Raw genomic sequence first — 19320 nt, forward strand, 5'->3', positions numbered from 1 at the left:
TTTTTTTCTCCCCCTTTTTTAATGAGTGTTTTCTGTATAACAAGCACTAAGCTATCAATCAGATGTTTAGTGACAAGTTAAAGATATCAGAATTTACACAGGATGACATTTTATACAAGCCAGCGTTCCTGTTGAATTCACACTTGCAGAAACAGGAAAGAACAAAAATGAGTGTGATTGGTAGACTACACAACAATGCATTCCAATCATTGTAATGTGATTAGCTCAGGAGATGTTTCTTTCCCAGAAATTGGACTTTCCTTTCAAATGCTGTGGAGCGAATTGGTGCATTGATTTCGTAGAACGGATTCATAGCAAACTGCAAAAAATAAAGGAATAAGATTAGATCTAAATATCACAAATCAATCAAATATGATGCACTTTAACCACAAAGAACTTACCTTAATGTATAAATCATATACATCATTAAAAAAGTTTTTAATGCCATCTTCCTGTCGCACATCATGTAGCATGATAAATCGGATTTGTATGGAACACAGTTAAAGAAAGCAGTTTGAAAACTTTGTTTACATGTACCACAACTAAAAACAAGGTTACAGCTTTGAGAAATAACTACACTATTTTTGAAATGTCAATAGATTATTAGAAACAAAGGATATGACCTGCTGTAACAAAAGCTGAGACAAACCACTCGTTAAACTTGTCAACAGTTTTCAAGTACATGTTGTTGGAGAGCCACATGTTTTCATCCACCAAATCCAAGGCCGCGTGCGCAATGAACTGGTTCAGGTGACGGTGATCATCCTATGACATATTAGAACGATAGGAGTCAAAAATGAAATAGGATAACACAGAGTTTACCAATACCAGTGGGGAAAAATCAAATGTCCAGTATTTACCCACACAAAAAATGGAGAAAAAAGAAAAAGAGACAAATTATAAGTCTACATATGAAATATGAAGTACATAAACAAAAGCAAATACCACACGTGAAGCAAACGAGTTATAAAACCAGTCTAACCAATTAAATGAATTAATGTACGCAATAAAGACTAACTTCAACTGGTTAATTTTACACGAATGCTATGTAATTGGAGTATCAGTATGTTTACCTTAGACTCAGGTTTTCCAGTTGGCAAAAATTCCATTTCAAACACAGGATTGTCACGATGTCCAACCATGACGAAGTAAAAACTTGCCGACATCGTTTTGTCTTCTTTATATCTAACCTGCAAATCCTCTGAAATCAATTTCCAAAAGCAAAACAATGAGGAGGGGGTCAAGAGATTTAGTTTTTATATCGCGGTAAGGACTGCAATGGTTTTTAGCTAACACAGGCTAATATTGATCGCTTATAAAATGGGCAGATTGAATGGTTTTTAAACTTAAAATTGTTTTATAAGTAATAAAAAAGGAAATAATGAGTACAGTCTTACTTGTGTTTTTACGGCAACAAATAGACCTTTGTTGAAATTTGCTTCCTGGGAGTCAGATGGAAGACGCATAAAGATGACGTTGTAATCACATGACATTTTAAAGGTCAATAAAAAAAAGCTAATGTATACATATATACATTTTATCACGAATAAGAGATTAAATTTATTAAATATTTAATACATTAAAATATGTAGATCTACGGTATTGGTTCTATTTTATTTTTATTTATTTATTCTTTGGTAGGGTGTCTGTTTTGTGACGTCATAACAATGCGCCTGAATTGGAGTAGTCCGTTGACAGATTTAAATGGTTTCCCTGATTGTTTGCTACCGCGCTATTTTCTTGTTACTGTAAGTTATTTTAAAATGTTTTAAACTATATTTTCCTTACTGAAAGGCCCCGAATTGTGTTTGGAAACAAGGATCAATTCATTTTTCACGCCTTGCTGTTATGTCAACTTCCAAAGAAGTAGAGGCGTTTTCCTCAGATGAACTTAGAAAAAGATTATACCAAACTTTCAAAAGCAAAGGTTTTCTTGATTCCCTCAAAGTAAGTTGCACTTCGTTATGTGTTCTTTATATTTAGAAAGCTGTCTCAGTGGTTTTTCTCTGGATCCTGTTCAGGCGCAGCTGCGGAATCAGCTCATCCAGGAGTTAAAGCACCCGCCTTTAACGGGACAGGAACCGGTTCCCAGGCTGGTCCCCCTGAAGACCGATACTTTACTAGCTTCAGCCTGTAACAGCATCGTAGCGGATCATCTCCAAGCATCGGGCTATGAGTACACGCTATCTGTGTTCTGCCCTGAAAGCGGTTTAAATAAAGACAAGGTACACGTGACTCATTTTTTTCCCCGTGTAAACGACGTGGTTGCCTTGGAAACATGAAGAACACATTTCTGATGAAGATCTTTGTCTTTGTTTAGGTTTTGAAGAAAGATGACCTCCTTCAAATTCTCAAGATTAACCCTGAGTCAAAACTGTACAAATCTGTGGTAATTCCCACCTTTAAATAAAACATTATTTAAAAAAAAAAAAGGTAAGTGTATTTGTTACTCATTATATGATCTTTCTTGCATCACAGGCATGTAAGGAAAACGACAACAAAGGTTTGTTAAATGTTCAGTTTGTTTTGCTCCACTTTCCAAAGTTCCACTTTCCAAAGTTCTGGGTTTAACTCTATTATGTTTAACTCTATTCCACAGGCTTCCTGTTCAACCTTTTGACCCATCTGACATCCCATAATGCTCCCAGTCCACGCCAGGATGCAGATGCTCAGACAACCACAGCATCAAACTATGGAGAATCTCTTGGTATGAAGATGCTTTGCTAATGTGAACACTAAAAGTGCTGCACAGGTTTTAAGATTTGCTTCTGTTTTTCATTTGCAGTAGAGAAGATGAAAACAATTGATAAGGAATATGAACATTTCAATAAGGACCAAATGTTTTCATTTCAATCAAAACTTGCTGCTTATAAAAGAGAAATTGAGACACAGATGGAGGCTTCAATGAATGTCAAGGTATTTATTCTTACACACGCTTACATGCATGCTGGTTTGTGCACACAAAGCATTGTTTCTGATTTCATATTTGTTGCTCCGCCCATACCTGAATTGTATGTCTTTTTTTTTTTCAAGCTGCATCATTTTAAAGAAGTTGAAATGGCTAAGGTGAGGCTGGAAGAAAAGTCAAAGTTCCATAAAGAGTTTGATAATCTGAAGCGAGAACTGGAAAGAAACTATGAAATGAAGGCAAAAGCACTGATGGAACGAGAGAAGAACGCCATTGAGGGCTTACAAAAGCACAAAGAGGTAAATATTTGCAAACATCTTTTTTTTTTCCATTTGTCAATTTTTGCCAATTCAATGGAAACATTTCTGCCCACTCTTAAAAGTTGCAAAAAAAAAAGATGAATTGCTCCATTGCAGCACTGCTAAAGATGTGATGGAATCTTTGTTTTTTATTTTAAAGGCAACATTTCGCTTCCCGTTGGACAAACTCAGCCTTATCTAATGTGCTGCTCATAGGTTTTGTATCAAATACAAATATTTTCATTTTTGTTGTTGGTTTTTAGAATTTAGAGTAATAAGCATATATAATAATTTTATATAATGTAGCAAGTTTGATTTTTGAAAATGCTCGTTTTTTTTGGTGTTTGTATGACGCTTTTGTCGCATTTTTCTAATGATGGAGGAGATGTATTAAAAGAATAAGCTTCAAAATTTATTTCTGAGTATTTCTTTATTTAAATCAAAATTAATCAGGAGCAGACGAAGAAATGTTTGACGAAGAGCTTATTTGTTTCATAGAAAACACGTCAGACGGGCCACATTTTTCTGAATGTACATATCTAAAAGCTGTTAATTGCACATACTCCATACTCTGAAGTTGAAAAGTCTATTTGACTCTGTTAACTTTTATTTTCCCCTCTGGTAGATTGAAGAAAAAGACATGTATATGCAGAGACAGTCCACGCTGAAAGACATCGAAAGCCTTCGTTACCGAGAAAATGAACTGAGGATGAGAATGGAAGCTTTTGAAAAGTACGATCTCTCTGTTTTTCTACTTGACCTTTTCCCATTTGAAATGCTGACTTAAAGTCTGCATTTTCCTGCGTAGGACTTGTCAGATTCATGCAGAGAAAGTCAAGACAGCTGAAGAGCTCTTGAGGAGGAGAGAACTGGCTGTGAAAACCATGGAGGACACATATGAGCAAAAGCTGAAAAATGAATTATCCAGGTAATTTTCATGGTATAGGGAAAAACATTTTATCTTCATATGTATATTTTTTAATGTATAAGAAAAATAGTTTGGTTTAGCTCCACAGGATGGAGCTGTTGTGTTTAGCCAGTAGAACTGTTACCACTTTTGTTTTTAATCAACATTAGGCACATGTGGGAATGGTTTTATTTGTGCATAAATACTATAAAAGCAGGACTTCATATGCATGTCATTTTGTAAACAGAAGGAGTGTTGTTATTAGATGTAAACTGAGACACTGTTTTTCTATTTCAATCAACTGTTGTTGATCAGTTATCAGCTCGAGCTGAAGGAAGAGTTCATCAAAAGAACAGAAAAACTCACCGAAAACGAGAACAGAAACAGAGGCAAGTATTTTTATTGTTTAACTAATAACGTATTACTGGTTTGTTTGTCCTGTTTTAATTTTTCACAATTTTATTTTTTCTCAGTTGAAGCTGCTAGAATCCAGCAAGAATCCGCTGCCCTTAATGCCAGATCAGAAGAACACAGCAGAACATGTGCCAAATTGAAACAGCTGCAGGTAAACAATAGTTCACATTCTTAAAGTTTTTTGGGGGGAAGAAAGAACGGCTGCTGCTGTTCATGAAATACCCAGCGTTATTTTGTCTTGTGTGATTTGTTTAAGCTTCCTCGATGATGTTACTTGCTGTTTCATCGTACGTCCTCTCTGGTTTTTTTAGGCTGACCTTGACACAGCGCAGCAGCAGATTTCCCTGCTGACTCAACAGAAAGATTTGCTGAGGGAAAGACTGGAGAGCACCAGCGACTACCCCAGTCTGAGAAGAGAAAGAACGGAGCTGCAGGAGCAGATGCAGCTGCTGAAAAAGCAGCTGGAAGAAGTCAGAGAGGAGAACCGCCGTCTCCATGCAGGTGAAGGGCGATGACCTCCTTCGCCTCTGAGTGTGGCGTGGAGCGAACCCGCCCACCCTTTACTCCTGTTGCTGAGAGCTCTCTGTTTACAGGCTCTCCTGCTAGCTTACAGCATTCGCAAAACTTTGAACAAAGAAATACTCATAAATGTAATTGCAAGCTAAATTTCTTAATATATTTTTCATTCCAATGACAAATCTCATGAAGTATTCAGAGTCCCGGTCTTTCATGACTGGGAGGTTCAGTTTTACTGTGCAGCATTCATGGTAATCTGCCCCCCTGCCTCTGGCTGAGTCTTTGTGAGTGTGTCTTGCCTGTCAATGGGGGGCCTCTGTGTGGCGGTTGTAGCTCTGCAGACAACCAGCTATAGAAGTCTGTTGAGAAGTGGAATGACTGTGAGCAGGAACAGGAGCTCTCTATCAACGACACATAAAAGTCTTCCTCTTTATGGGGTACAGTATTCATTCTGCTGTTAAAGGATGAAATGGGTAAAAAAAAAGAAGTCGCCAATATGCGATAAGTTCTATGTATTTAACCTTTCAGTTAAAGACAGAGGTGCAGCTTTGTAAAGTTTCTTTCTTTAAAAATCAGTGAAGTATGGATTGGTTTCAGCCAAAGACTGTCCATTTCAGAAATGGCCACGCCATCCAAAGAGCAGCTGGCTCTGCAGGTGGAGCTGCAGCGCCTGCAGAATGCCCGCAGACTGGATGAGGAAGACTTTGACAACCAAAGGGAGGTGCTGCAGGCACAGCTTCAAAATGAGGTCAGTCCCTTCACATCAGTGAACTAACTGTGGGAAGCGACATTTTTCTTTTTTGGCAGCTTTATTGTGTTTCCTGTTGCCAACATTTGTCCTGTACTTTGCACAGATCTTCCACTGTGTGTACATAATTAGTTGAAGATGTTTTTGTCTGATCTCTGCAGTCTGACCGCTGTGCTCAGCTCAAAGCTCAGCTCTTGGATCACCAGGAGAGAGCCCAGTGGATGAACAGCCACGTTGAAGAGCTGAAGATGAAGCTTCGGCACACTCAGCAAGGTAGCACGACGGGGCGTGTGTGAGCACAGTGTCTCACGCTGTGTCTGAATTCAGTCACTATAGAGGGCGTTCGCCATTTTGTCAGGGTGTCCACATCCGCAATTCCAAAAAATCCAGTGGAAATTTCCCAGAATTCTTAAATTTAGTATAAACAATGTAAACCTTAAAATCATAACCTTCTCAAATGAGCAACTTGGCACTTGTATCCCCTTACTTTTTCCCCCTCTCTCTTTTTTCTTCTACACCCCCCCCCCCCCACACACACACACACCTTTTTTGTCTTTCTTTGTCACACTTTTCCCCTCTCTCTTCCTTCTGTAAAAGACAGAAAATACATATTCAAAACATAAAATGTAATAAATAAATACAAGCTAATACAAAAACCAAAAAGGGGGGTTTATCCAAATATACACCTTGGCTATCAGAAGATGCATAGCTCCTTATTGTATAACTAAAATCTGTCCAAGACAAAAGGCCCTCAGCTCTTATCTGTTAGCTCAGTTGTTGGACAGGATAAGCTAGAAAGACAGAAAAAAGGAAATTTCCCAGAACTTGCTGCAAATAATCAGTGTGCATTGATGCTCACTAGATTGGCAAATATAAAATGGCGTATATTTATATAGCGCTTTTCTACCTACAAGGCCCAAAGCGCTTTACAGTCACAGATCCATTCACCCGGTCACACACACATTCACACACTGGTGGCGGCTCCACTGCCAAACACTGGCGCCAACCTCCCACCAGAGGCAAGGTGGGGTTCAGTGTCTTGCCCAAGTACACTTCGACACATGGGTGTGCAAGGCGGGAATCGAACCTGTAATATTACGATCATGGGTTGACCGCCCTACCGCTGTACCATGGCCGCCACAATGCATTGTGTTTGAACAATTTAATGGAAAGAAAATTGATGTAAATTTATTTTATGAAAATCATCCCAGTTTTCTTTATTATAACACACTGAATTCCTAAATTGTCTTTATAAAAATTTAAAAGTTAATTAGTTTTTACTTCAAGCAGCAGCTGGATGGCTTAGTTGGCTGCATGTAGGGCTGGCACATGGGAAACCAGGGTTTGTTTCCCAGGGGGCGCGATGGACTTCATCCAGCGTGAATCCAGTGTGGCAAGACCCTTTATGCTACTGTCTAAGTATGTAGCCACAAGGGGACTCAGGTCTCCCTGTGCTGGTCCCCAGCCTGGATAAAATAATGTTGTCAGGAAGGGCATCCAGCATGAAAATCACTGCCAAACCACCTGTGCAATCAATGAAAGCTGATTCGCTGTAGCGACCCCTGAAGGGATATGCCAAAAGGTGAACAGCAACATTAGATTTTTACTTCAGCAAATGGGTGAGGTCATATTAACTTCAAAAATTAAGCTCAAAGTTGCATTTTTGAGTGTTTCTTTATCAGAGTTGTTGTGAATCAGGAGCAGACGAAAAAATGCAATCTGTAAAAGAGAAAAAGTAGAAAATACACTCGGTTGTCCACAAGGTCCGTGCTGTAAGCTTTCAGGAATGAGGAAGGGGAAGAGGGGGTGGGATTGCTCCATGCCAATGGTGTCATCCACAACTCAAAGGTAAATTTCTAATAAGCCACTGTTGCTCTGCTGAAACTATTTCCTAGAAAACGATTTTTTTTGCCTAAAAACAGCATCATCATAATTAAAAGACCACTGAGAATCGTCTCACAAGAGCTCAAAAAAGGACAAAAAGGGGTTTTACGGATCTTTTTTTCAAGTTATGAGCATTTGATTAAAATCCAGGGCACTGGATAGACTTTTAGTAAATGAATTCAGACACAGCTCAATTCCCTGTAAACTGCATTAGTTTCTGTTGTGCATGTTCCTTGCATAGTAAACATATTTTCTGGCATGAGTGGAAATGTTTGATTGTCAAACATGCTCCTAAATGTTATTGTGAAGACTAACTAGCATTAAAACTCAAGACTTTAGTTGTTCTTTAGTGTTTCTGGATGTTTTAATGGTGGTCGGGTTTTCTCAGCATCCTTTTTTTGGTTTCTCCCCCCTCCTCATTTTCTTCTGTGGGTTTGAATCGATGCCGACAGCTCTTGAAAATGAAGTGCTGCGTAACCCCAAGCCGTCTCTTGTTGATCGCTCAGTGCTGGAGTTCAGCCCCGACAAGCTGGTTCCTCCTGACATCTATGTGGACAGGGGTCTGCTGGGGGCCAGGCCAGGCTATCACGATGATTGGAAAACAGCTGGGACCTCACAAGGACACAAGACGCCCTGGTATGATTCTCATGACCCCGACATGGAGCTGGTCGCTGTAGCCAAGACCCGGCTCCAAGAGCTGCAGAAGGAGGCAGAGAGCCTGGAGGAGGCGTACAGGAGCTACCAGCAGAGGGCAGTGCCCTCCATCTCACACAGACTCTCCCCAAAACCCTTTTTACTACAGCAGGCACGTCCCTCACATCACAACAACCCCCATAGAGGGCAACAAGACTCACACCATTCACACAAATCAAAGTCTCCATTTACCCCACACTCTCCTCAAAGAGTCCTGTCCTCCATTTTGGTATTTGATGACCCAGGAAGCCCTGCACCTGCTCCACAGCCAAGATTGACTTCGTTAGACGACTATAACCAGCTCCACAGAGCTGTTCCCAGGCACCAATCATTGGCTGAGCCCTTATTTATGAGAGCAGAACAACCCCAGGATGAAAGTGTGGTTTCATCAGAGCACTCATCCTGCAGATCACAGTCATCCACCAAGAAGAAGCTTCACAAAAAAAGGGCTGAAGGTATTGGAAAATGTTTTTTTGCATGTTTTTTTTTTTATGACCCATCGCTTCCAATCTATTAAAAACTCCACACACAGCTTAAGTGCTGTTCAATGAGTTCTTCTGAACATCCTTGCATGTCAGTGTCAGAACAATGACTCTCCAGTGGCAGTGTTGTTTCCTAACAGAAGGCTGTTTCTCTGTCAGAGGCAGTCGTGTCTCCGGCTGTGTCCCCTCAGCCGCTCTGTGACGGATCATTCAAACGGGCCCCCGCCGCCACCGCTGCAGCCGCCGACTTCTCTCCCGAGATTAGCCCACCTCACAGTCCCCAGCTCAAGAGCACAGCACGAGACCAGTCCAGGTACCATCTGCCGTGACTTTGACAAGGACGCTGTGAAGCTGTGTGTCTGCCTTTCACTCTGTAAAGGTGTAGCATGTTAATAGGCTCATGTTTATTCCTGTTTCTTTTCAGTCCTTTGGAGTCCAGGCCAGTGTTCTCCAGCTCAGAGTCTTCCCCACAGCCAGAGAAGATCAAACTTGAAGATCTTACAGAAGTTCTTGGTAAAAAACGCTCAAACCAAACAACATAGAATTGAAAATACATTTTATTTAGATAAACTTCGGACCACATTAACAGATGAAAAGCTTTTGTGGGTTTTGCATGCAGAAAAGCACTGACTCTATTCCAGAAAACAAAGAAATAAGATGTATAAATGCTCAACAGAGCTTCAATTTAACTATATTTCTTCCCTTAGTTTAAATGAGTGAGTGCGAGACCGGCCTCCAAAGTGTCCTTTCAGCGGTCTGGCACAATGATGAAGATGAGGGGACAGCTGATTATGAATTCTGTGCTGGTCCTCTGGCCCGGTTTCATTATGGTGCTGCATAATAGACCTCTTTGTGCGTGTCTCCCTTTAGAGTCCAGCCACATTCCAGAGCTTCTCCTGGACACTGCTGGTTCTCACTCGGAGAAGGCCCCCGATGGCCCCTCCACCGCCCACCCACAGGACCTCCCGGAGGACCCAGGCGACTCTGAGGCTCGAGAGGGTGAGTTCCTCCCAGTAATAACCCACATTTTGTTAACCTCAAATTATGGTTCATATTGCACTACATTTTCTTGTTGTGTCTAGATTTTCTTGCATCCGTGATGGTATTCAAGACCTTTTAGAGTCTAAAGACTGTAAATCTACTTTAAATTCAAAGGTTCCCCAAACATGCCACAGACATTGGGGGAATCTGCCAGAGTCCAAGAGGAAGATGTTGAGGAGCAGAGGTGGGAAAAGGAACGCAAAGACCAACAAGAAAAACGAGAGGGGGAGCTGGAAGAAGCCAAGGAGCGAGAGCAGCAAGAACTGGAGAGGCTTGAGAAAGAGATGGTAAATGTCCGATAAAAAGGGTATTTGGTGATAAGATGTTCTTGTGGCATTTTTCTGATGATGGAGGACATATATTAAGAAAAGTAAGCTTAAAATCGCATTTCTGAGTATTTAATTCAAATCTTGATGAATCAGGAACGTGAAAACTGTCCCGCCCACAACTTTGAGGCGAAAATCTTACAAACTACTGCCACTCTGCAGAAACAATGTGCTTGAAAACTGCTAAAAAACAGCATAATCATCATTAATAGAACACTGGGGACTCTTTGATTGCTGGAGTGGGTCTTTAATGAAAATGACAGGAATGTTTCAGAAAAAAGTTAGCCTTAAATAAATGTTAAGATTTTTCTGCTTAAACCAGCTTTTGCAGAATGTTGAGCAACTAGAAAAAGAAAGTGAAGTTGACAAAGAAGAGGACGATGGGCAGAAAAAAGAGGCAGATCAAAGCAGGGAGGAGTCAAAAGTTGAAAATCCACTGGAGAAGTACATGAAAATGGTCCTGGAAGCAAGAGAGAAACGGCGTGAAGAGGTGGGGAGCACCAAGTAGACGGAAGCCTGGTGATTTTTTTTTTTTAAGATGTAGTTTCCATTTCATGTGTTGATTTTTTTTTTCTCTCTCTCTCTCTCTTTAGAGTCCTCAGAGAGAGGAGGCGGGACAAACAAGCCCAGAAAACATTAGTTTTAATGATGACACAGAACAAAGGTAACCTCAATCACAGATACTATACTGCTTAATTGATTTTAGATTTAAAAAAAAGCTTAATTATCATGGTTAAAAGTTACAATGTTTCTTCAACAGATGTACCTTAAATGTATTCTTTTTTTTTTTTAATATCTTTATAGATGCACGTTTTTATGCATTTTCTAAATTATTATTCACTGACTTGGTTTCCTTTCAGTGCTGCATTACATTCACCCAAAGAAATGGAAGATGACTTCTGGTGAGAAAATCTTCAACAGCAATTTTTATTTCTACATTATTTTTTTTTTTTTTTTTTAAATGTGTTGCTTTTTAAATCAGATCTGTACATTTTACTAACTTGTAAAATAAAATCACATATCAGCACCAAAAAAGTACAACCATTTGTTTTATTTCTTTCCATAAAAACAGTCATCAGGCCATTTGAGTCATGTCACAAAGGGGGTTTCCAGTCAGACGGTGCTCGGTGATTGATTGATGTCCTCCCGGTGATTTAGAAACTACTTTTTTTTTGGTTCAAACACAAGGAACAAAAAGATAACACTGAATTCCCATTATCTTTACACAAGTCTTATTTCCCTCCCATACACCCAATAACACATTCTGTATCATAAGCATACATTGGCTACATTTTCTGTTTTTACTTTACACACATTTTTCAATGACTGGTGGTGTAATTTTCTTTTTAATGGTACATTACAATTAAAATGTAGAGGCGCTCAACATTCATACAGAATGTGTATACTATAATTCAAAATATTACAAAAAGAAGTCAAATGAACTAAGACTTTACTACGAATCTACACTGATGATATTGCTATAAAAGGAGTTAATTGGTAAGAATATAGGGCAAAAGCTGCCTACTACTGATGTCAGAATATCTCACTGTACATCACGTTTCTGCAGAAACAGTCGTCTTCATGCAACAACAAAACATCAAGTTATCGCTGTAACTAAGAAAAAGATTACATAAGTAATTCTTACATGTTACAATTGCACATAAAAAATGCAATTATAGAAAATCAAAAGAAATAGAAATGTAGTCATTAAAAAACAAATTAATCATTGTTGAACCTGCTGTTCCATATATAGGGGATGGCTTTTTATTTCTTAGAAATCAGAATGGTTTGAATAACATTGTACAGAAATGACAATTTACAACCACTATCAGTGTTATGAACTCAGCAGTCTTTTCTATTTACATCTAAACTTTTGATTCCTTTTTTAACATTGTGTTTTTTATGTTGCCAATAAATGCAGTAGCATTCACATGTAAATTGCAATATTTTTGCATGTGGAGTTTTTTTTTTTCCTCCTTTGTCCCAAATTTGAGACATCTTTTTCAAATAAACCCTTTTTAATGGAAAAAATTGGCTAATATTCTGAGTATCTGTGAAACAGAATTGGATTACAGACCCATCCTTAACATTAGAACATTTGCTGAAACAGCCATGCAGTCAAATTCTTAGTATATTATTAGAGCAGGGTTTTTTTTGTCTACTTTTTAAATATTTGTTCCATTAATACATTTTGACACTGGAATTTGGTTTAAGGCCTGTGAACGAGGGAAAGAACAAGAACCAAACCTCTTACTTTGGAAAAGCTGGAGGGTCATAAGACAGACAAAATAAACCTGTTGTTATCCACTGCATAAAAATAGTCTAACCCATCAAGGTTCAGCAGGAAAAATGACTACCACAAAAGGATCATCGGCATTGTTTCTTCCTGCAAAATCGGGGGGAAAAAAAAAAAAAAAGTCTGCAATCTGTATGTAGCAAGTCTTTTTGAGTTAGTGCAGGAAGCAGCTCGGATGCATTAGGAGGTTAGAAGCTGGGTTAGTACTGCACAGTGTACACAGCCAGCCGGTTATTTGAGCAGAGTGTTGGTCCAAACAGGCTGCTGTAGTAGGCCCGCAGTGTTTTGTATGTCACGTAGCGTGTGTTTGCACGGATGAAAAATCCTTATGTGTAGGAATTGAGGCATTCCTTTGAGCGTGCGGTGATGTCCTGCAGCTCCCGCTCTTCCTTCAATTTGATGTCTTGGTAGGCATGCATTTGACTGGCATCCTTAAGGTAGGCCCAGTTTGCTGAGAGAATCATGAGGAAGTGGATCTGGAAGAGAAGGGTGAGGTGGATGGCCGGTGAGCATGTCAGAGATGCAAAGCAAGCTACAGGACTGAGCTACTCTACGAACATACAGTTCACTTTTTTTTTAGACTGATTATCTCCGGACATGACAGAAAGACAACTCTTGTAACTTTTGACGTTACAATAACTGCAGGAAACCAGAACGTGACCGTTAATAGGGGGGAAAAGTGATGGAAGAAAGACAGCGGTGGTGCATGCATGCATGCATTGTGCAGCTGTAAATGCAGAAGGTTAGTGCAAAGCATGAAATTCAGCGACCCGTCTGTGCTTCATACAGTTCTGCACACTCCTCAATAGAAAAAAAGACACAAGGTAAGAGTACATTTGTAAACAAAGACTGTTTATTTTATATATAGAAAGTAATAGCTACAGTTCTGTAACATTTAAGAGGAAATTAAATATATGAAATATGGAGTATAAGTAATTGTAAGCATGCAGTCTCAAGGTTAAAATTACAAATGGCTCTTTAATGGCACTTTGAGATAAAAAGAAAACATTTTCATAGCTGAAGCTATACCAGCATCAGCTGTCATAATACAAAAGAAATCAACTCATGCCACACTAAAAACAGGATTTTTTATTTTATTTTGCAGGATATGTGAAATAAACTGCAGCTTGAGGCTCATGCAGAGTTACACAACCTTCCCCAATCATGTCTGCTTCACTGTAGGCAGGTGTAGTTTGTGTTTGAAATATCTTCTCATCAGCAAAATATAGAAAAGGTTTTTAAAATCAATTTAAGTTTAAATTTGTGCAAAAAAAAATACTATATTGATTTTTTTCCTTGTGAAAGGGTTGGCACCGTAGATTTAAAGGCTGCAGAAATAAATTAAAAGAAAACTCAAGGCACTCGACTACTGCTTTAGCACTGACCAAAGTCACTTTTTAACGGTCTCATCAAGATGGCTGATCTGTGAATCAAAAACACGGAGCCATAAAAGTGTGGGTTGTCATCAGACACCTGTCAGAACAGCAGAGGCTAATGCTGGTTATGTGTGTGAGTTTGCTCCATGTCTTAGACCAACTAAAGGCAACTCCATGCTGCGAGGGTCGGCGTGTCTGCATGATTTCCAGATAACCAAGCCCTTGTCGTGACTGATTACCTGGTACAGGTTTGTCCAGCCAATTTGAACATGTTAGAGCAGGGCATGTTGGAGAACATCCAGGAGTATGGCCCTTAAGACATCCCTGTCTTAGAAGTATCTTAAAGGGAAATTCATGCAGATTTGCATTTCAGCTCTGACTTCCGCCGACTGATGCGTGCTAAACACTGTTTTTTGTGTCTGCATTTTCCGTGCAGTTGGCACCTTTTCACAGGCCAGGACCAGCTTCACACATAACGCATATAAATAACACTTTTGTGGATGTCTGCCTGTGCACATTTCTCTAGAATACAATGGAGACAAACCTCCAGAAACAAGAGTCTAGAAAAGCGAAACAAAACCAGTGAACTAAGCAACGCCTCACTCTCCCAACAACTTTCACCAAATGCCCTCAGACAGGCGAAATCCCTGGATACCAAATGCTAAAGGAAGCATACAACCAGCTATTTACAAGTCATGGGATTACTAATGAAGAGATTTTGACCTTTCTATTTTTTTTTTTTTGTTTTGTTTTTTTTAGTTTGTCGTCAGTGGCAACTGTCTCTACTCGTCGGCACAGCCAAATGAAACGCTGTGGACCAGACTAAAACTTAGTGCAGCAGTCTTCCCGACTCTTAAACTTCAAAACAGCAAAGTTATAAGTAGTAGCCATCATGTAGATCAGCTGGTGGAAGAAAACAGAGAAGGTGGTAAGAGAACATGCGGTTGACCTCAATAATGTAACCACAAGTTAGCGATCAGTCACTTTTTAGTTGAAAAATTTAAAAAAATAACGGTTTTAAAATCTGAGTTCTGATATATAAAATTACCAAAAAATTTTTTTTAAAGCTGAAATAGCAACCCCACACTGGTCCCACCCATTGAAGTACAAACGCTAAGCAGATAGTAAACAGCAAATGGAAATAAAGCTGAGGAGAATCTAGCCTATAATCATCTCCGGTCTTGTTACATCGACCACACAGAAAGGAGAAAAGGAGCATTTGATGCTGCTCATTCAAACGGTGCAAAGGTGGACTAAAAGGAGGAGGGTGAGGAGCAGGGAGGAGCTTACCAGAGCGATGACGGTGGCTCCTGCCCCGGCGCACGCCACGATGTACAGGTGATAGGACAGGTAAAACTGAGAAGAAGAAGAGTTGACAGTTAAAACGTGTCCCTGTGGACACTTTAACAAAAAAAAAAAAAACGGAGAGGTGGAACGTCAACCTACATCGCTGGTTTTGCAGATTTCACCAAGAGCAGATCCACAGGCCCTTCCTGGGGTGGCGTTCCATGGGATGATTCCTGCAACAACAGAATTCTTTTTTAATTTTGATTTATTTTAGCAACTAAAACACGCTTAAGCAAAAGGTTTACAAGAAGCAAAACATTTAAATTTGGAAGATAACAGTTTACAAATAGATTCTAAGAGGCTATAATTCAACTCTATATTCAGAATGAACAGATTGTTGAGGAAATCTGGATGGACACAAAGCAACAAAAGCTTTTTAGTAACATTTTTAATTTTTTTATTTTCAGACTTTTAATTTTAATATAAACAACCAAAAGCTAAACCAAGGTAAATTGAGAACGACAAAAGGTTAGTACTATGAGGTTTCGCTGCCATACGTCCATCATTTCAACTGAAAACTATAATCTGTACTAATCATGAAAATTGTATTAGCATACAGACATTCAAGATGCATTTAATAAACTCAAAATTCCAAAATCAAGCTTCATGATTCAATCATTTCCATAGTACCTACCTTTTCCGGTTTCATTTTGTGCTTTGTTTTTTAACGCATAATTTTGATTTCTGTAAATTATTTTTGTTAAAATATAATGTTTTTTATTAATTATCTTGCTTTTTCAATTGTTGTTCTGATCTTTAATATGTTTCTGGGTTAAATGACTTTTTAGTCTGACTTTGAGCTCAAAATTGCATTTCTGGGTTTTTATATAATTAAACCAATGTGAATCAGATGGAAAAAAATGCCGTTTAAAAATGACTTTATTTCTGACTTCGAAAATATACTGGGCGGATTACAAGCTCTCTGTTCCGCTCCATCACTTGTAGAATAGATCCATGTACGTCTTAGTTTTCCTTGTCTGAGCTGGAATCTAGTTCAATACTGTATGTCTGAATAGCTCCAATATTGCTTGCCATTTTTGTTGTACTGGTAATGTTAGGTTGGGAGGGTCAGGGGCTGTACGCTAGCAGGAGAGCGTACAAACAGCTCCTAGAGTTGGTTGACAGGGAGGGGGGTGGGGTTGCTCCACCCACAACTCAGATTAATTTTTGGTGAAAAACTGTCGCTCTGCAAAATGCATAATTTTCTCATCATCTACATGTAATGGGACTTTTAGGTTGATCTGAAAGAGACGTTTTCTTTCTTACCGTACTGACGAACATCCACGCAGATGGAGTCGATGCTAGTTATGTTGAACGTTGGAGAATTCATGGCATTACAGGTGGACCACATGTTGTAGAAGAGGAAGACGGGTACGGCGGAGAAGCCAAACACGCCCAGCCAAGCCACACCCAGGATGTACGTGAGGAACACAAACTGAAAACGCAAAAAAACAGCACAACGCTTGCTTCATCAGATCTGTTGTGCACATTTTAAGGTCTTTGCACATGTGCCATAAAACGGAGTTGTTTAAAAAGTTCCATGCAGCTCCTTGGTTGTTTTAACATACCATTCCACTGATGCAGCGTCCACAGATGGTGGTCTTGAACTCGCTGTGGAGCTCCTTGACAGCACTGGTTGTGTAGAAGCCCTCGGCAAGCAGAATGATTCCATACAGGAAGAAAAATGAAGCGATGCCATAGATGACATACTGCATCAGCTGTATTCTGTTAAAGAGGAACATCAAGGTCAAGAATTGTGAGGCAAAAATAGTCCGTCTCCAACATAACATGGAAAAAAATGCCTAAGCTGCACTTAAATATTTATGTAGCACAAGAAAATGTCTACATGCTCTACTATTTTGCTTAAAATTTATTAAACAGAAGGAACTTGTATCACTTAAATGCAAACAGATGAATGTGATTAACTGAGATACCTTAACGTGGAGATGACAGCTGATGCCTGTTTCTGGGAATCGTCCACCATAAGGAGAATCTGAGTTTTTCCTGATCTATAAAACATGTGCTAACTCCCATCTACTGTCTTATTTTATTGTTGGAACTTATGGACCTGCTTTAAAAAAAAAACATATATGGATAGATTTTGAGATCAGCTGAATGTGGGGGAAGATATCAGCTGATAATGTAAACCGCACTAAAAAAAACTGTTAAGTTTGGGCTTTACTTTAAAGTTACAAACATTTCGGTTTTCCAGTTTGCGGATAAATCCTCCTCTTGGGAGTTTACAGGGATCTGCCCTGAAGCCTGCTTTGTCACTTACACATCAGTGAGCATGGCGTGATCGGTTGTGACCCTGGAAAAGTGGGTTTCCAGGATAGTCAAAGTGCCAGTCAGAGCCACATGGCCGCATCCACAAAACAGAGCCACGCCAGAGAAGCAGAGGATGGTCGCCACCAGGGATGCATAGGGCACGCCGCCTAAACACTTGATGCAGCACTCAAAGCAACCTGTGGACAAAAAACATGGAAATGCAAATTCTTACTTTTGCGGCCTTTTGCGGACATGAGGGGAACTGCTGTCAACATCCACCACAATTTGTTCTGGTATATCTCAAAATTTGCCTGTAATGCTTCATGGAGCGAGCTTCCTTTGCACACCTCACCAGCTGAGCCATGTTTACCCCTGAGGCCTCTGTTCTCCACTGCCTTTATGTTGCATTTGACAGTTCATTACCACACTTAAAAGTGTGCCAATGAAAGTCCAGCCAGTCAGAGTTCTGTAATGGAAATCTATGTCAGCCAACTGCAATGAGCGGGAAATGACCCAGATGGGTGGGCCTCGTCCAATGAGATCTTCTGAAGTCTGAAATGTCACCACAGTGACTACAGAAACAAGAAAACAGTCGCAGCGTAGTACCAGGTTGATGTCACAGAGTCACAGGTGCAAAAACACAACGGATTCTCCAAAGGTGTGCATGGATAAGAGATGTTTTTAGTTTAGCCAAAGCTCTGCAGTTTACATTCCCAAACGCCAACCCAGTGTTAGACCAGCAATAATACGGCCTCGCCCCTTTTTAAAACTGTTTTGATCTCAAACTCTGAAGAATTAGGTCCATAAAAATGTACCATGTCATGGACAATAAATAAAAACAAAAACATTTTTTAAAGAGGTCTTATACTTTAAAGATGGACAGTTTTACAAAGAGATTAATTGGGACCAAATCACTTGTGTAAAAAGCATCATTGGGAAGCTACTTGGGAAATATGTTGTAGATTTTGAACGACAAGCTTGCAGGTGGCGTTCCCCTGTTGCTTGGACGTTTTAGCAGATTATAGTAAAAAAAAAAGGTTAACACAAGTCATTGGCTGAAGCTGAATGAAACTATACTGTATAACATATGATGTGCACATATTAGGGACATGGGCGTAGTTGACAAAAACCTACGTTTCCATGGAAATGAAAAAATTCACATTTGCTGATTTAAAAAAAAATGTATATAGACCTGTCGTCACCCCAGGCGATCAAAAAATAAAATTGTTGCTATGGAGATAAAGCCAATAGAAAAACCGTCATTTTGAAAAAAGTGTTTTTTTTTAATGAATTTGTCATGTGCAGTTCTGATCAGTGTGGGAGGGAAAAAGGGGAAGAGTAAGGGCATGTAGCCAGTGAGGGTCCTGTGGGCCAAACTACGCTGCTCGCAGCTTTAACCCTTGTGCTATCCTAGGCACTTTAACATTGGGAGTTGGGTCATCTAGACCCACAAGACAGTGGGCTGAACCTTTTTTCTTCAATGATTTGTGAACCTCACTGGTGTCCATGGATTACATTAAATCGTTCCACCTTTATCCACCTTTGTCATGGTAGGGAGAACATGTCAATGTAAGGTCATCTAAGATAGCACAACGGTTAATTTAATTTGTGCCTTGGCAAAAAATACTCGATATTGTTAAATTATCTTTATAATTTGCCAATTTGTATGTTGTTAAATACTTACATACACATGGAAATGATTGCATGGAATGTACCTCAGGATCCCCTCTTTCGGTAATATGTGATATTCTTGTTTGCCTGAAACGACTTTTAAAGTTCATCCATGTTTACACTCCTAAAAATGATACACAAGAA

At 39.5% G+C, this 19320-nt stretch overlaps 3 protein-coding genes across 6 annotated transcripts in view; 1 reads left to right on the forward strand and 2 right to left on the reverse strand.

Annotated features, from left to right (window-relative positions):
- Window positions 1-54: 54 nt before the first annotated feature.
- trappc2 (trafficking protein particle complex subunit 2) lies at window positions 55-1491 on the reverse strand. The gene is made up of 5 exons (XM_078939477.1): window positions 1398-1491; window positions 1074-1201; window positions 620-765; window positions 402-486; window positions 55-319 (listed from the first exon to the last, which is right to left on the reverse strand). The coding sequence occupies exons 2-5, from the start codon at window positions 1164-1166 to the stop codon at window positions 221-223; spliced, it is 423 nt and encodes a 140-aa protein (XP_078795603.1). The 5' UTR covers window positions 1167-1201; window positions 1398-1491; the 3' UTR covers window positions 55-220.
- A 139-nt stretch (window positions 1492-1630) lies between these two features.
- ofd1 (OFD1 centriole and centriolar satellite protein) lies at window positions 1631-11253 on the forward strand. Of its 3 annotated transcripts, none has more exons than XM_023951226.2 (22): window positions 1631-1947; window positions 2022-2225; window positions 2321-2389; window positions 2479-2503; window positions 2600-2707; window positions 2786-2916; window positions 3034-3207; window positions 3833-3939; window positions 4016-4135; window positions 4430-4503; window positions 4588-4679; window positions 4840-5029; window positions 5662-5792; window positions 5954-6065; window positions 8129-8824; window positions 9011-9164; window positions 9276-9364; window positions 9722-9850; window positions 10007-10179; window positions 10541-10708; window positions 10812-10882; window positions 11079-11253. In XM_023951226.2, the coding sequence occupies exons 1-22, from the start codon at window positions 1849-1851 to the stop codon at window positions 11122-11124; spliced, it is 3162 nt and encodes a 1053-aa protein (XP_023806994.1). In that variant the 5' UTR covers window positions 1631-1848; the 3' UTR covers window positions 11125-11253. The 3 variants fall into 3 exon arrangements, with proteins under 3 accessions (XP_023806994.1, XP_023806995.1, XP_023806996.1); XM_023951227.2 differs by having other exon boundaries at window positions 8183-8824; XM_023951228.2 differs by lacking the exon at window positions 8129-8824.
- Window position 11254: 1 nt separating this feature from the next.
- gpm6bb (glycoprotein M6Bb) overlaps window positions 11255-19320 on the reverse strand; it is a 29832-nt gene continuing 21766 nt past the window's right edge. The window contains exons 2-7 of one of the 2 annotated variants that reach the window (XM_023951229.2): window positions 17516-17702; window positions 16806-16962; window positions 16504-16672; window positions 15337-15410; window positions 15181-15246; window positions 11255-12990 (exon numbers count right to left, since the gene is read on the reverse strand). In XM_023951229.2, coding sequence (XP_023806997.1) covers window positions 12841-12990; window positions 15181-15246; window positions 15337-15410; window positions 16504-16672; window positions 16806-16962; window positions 17516-17702 — 803 coding nt within the window. In that variant the 3' untranslated portion in view covers window positions 11255-12840. Of the gene's footprint in view, window positions 12991-13349; window positions 14794-15180; window positions 15247-15336; window positions 15411-16503; window positions 16673-16805; window positions 16963-17515; window positions 17703-19320 lie in introns of those variants that run through there. The other variant, XM_023951230.2, reaches the window with a different exon arrangement.

The sequence above is a fragment of the Oryzias latipes genome, chromosome 21, assembly GCF_053564925.1.
Source record: "Oryzias latipes strain Hd-rR chromosome 21, Olatipes_Hd-rR_3.1".
Taxonomy (NCBI): Eukaryota; Metazoa; Chordata; class Actinopteri; order Beloniformes; family Adrianichthyidae; genus Oryzias; species Oryzias latipes.

Excerpts from the sequence above, each read along its gene's own strand:
- trappc2 (XM_078939477.1), bottom strand. The coding sequence starts at position 1,166 with ATGTCGGCAAGTTTTTACTTCGTCATGGTTGGACATCGTGACAATCCT. Across the intron at positions 766-1,073 it reads CTGGAAAACCTGAGTCTAAG|GATGATCACCGTCACCTGAA; the intron begins GTAAACATACTG and ends AATATGTCATAG. Across the intron at positions 320-401 it reads TATATGATTTATACATTAAG|TTTGCTATGAATCCGTTCTA; the intron begins GTAAGTTCTTTG and ends TATTTTTTGCAG.
- ofd1 (XM_023951226.2), top strand. The coding sequence starts at position 1,849 with ATGTCAACTTCCAAAGAAGTAGAGGCGTTTTCCTCAGATGAACTTAGA. Across the intron at positions 1,948-2,021 it reads GTTTTCTTGATTCCCTCAAA|GCGCAGCTGCGGAATCAGCT; the intron begins GTAAGTTGCACT and ends GATCCTGTTCAG. Across the intron at positions 4,680-4,839 it reads CCAAATTGAAACAGCTGCAG|GCTGACCTTGACACAGCGCA; the intron begins GTAAACAATAGT and ends TGGTTTTTTTAG.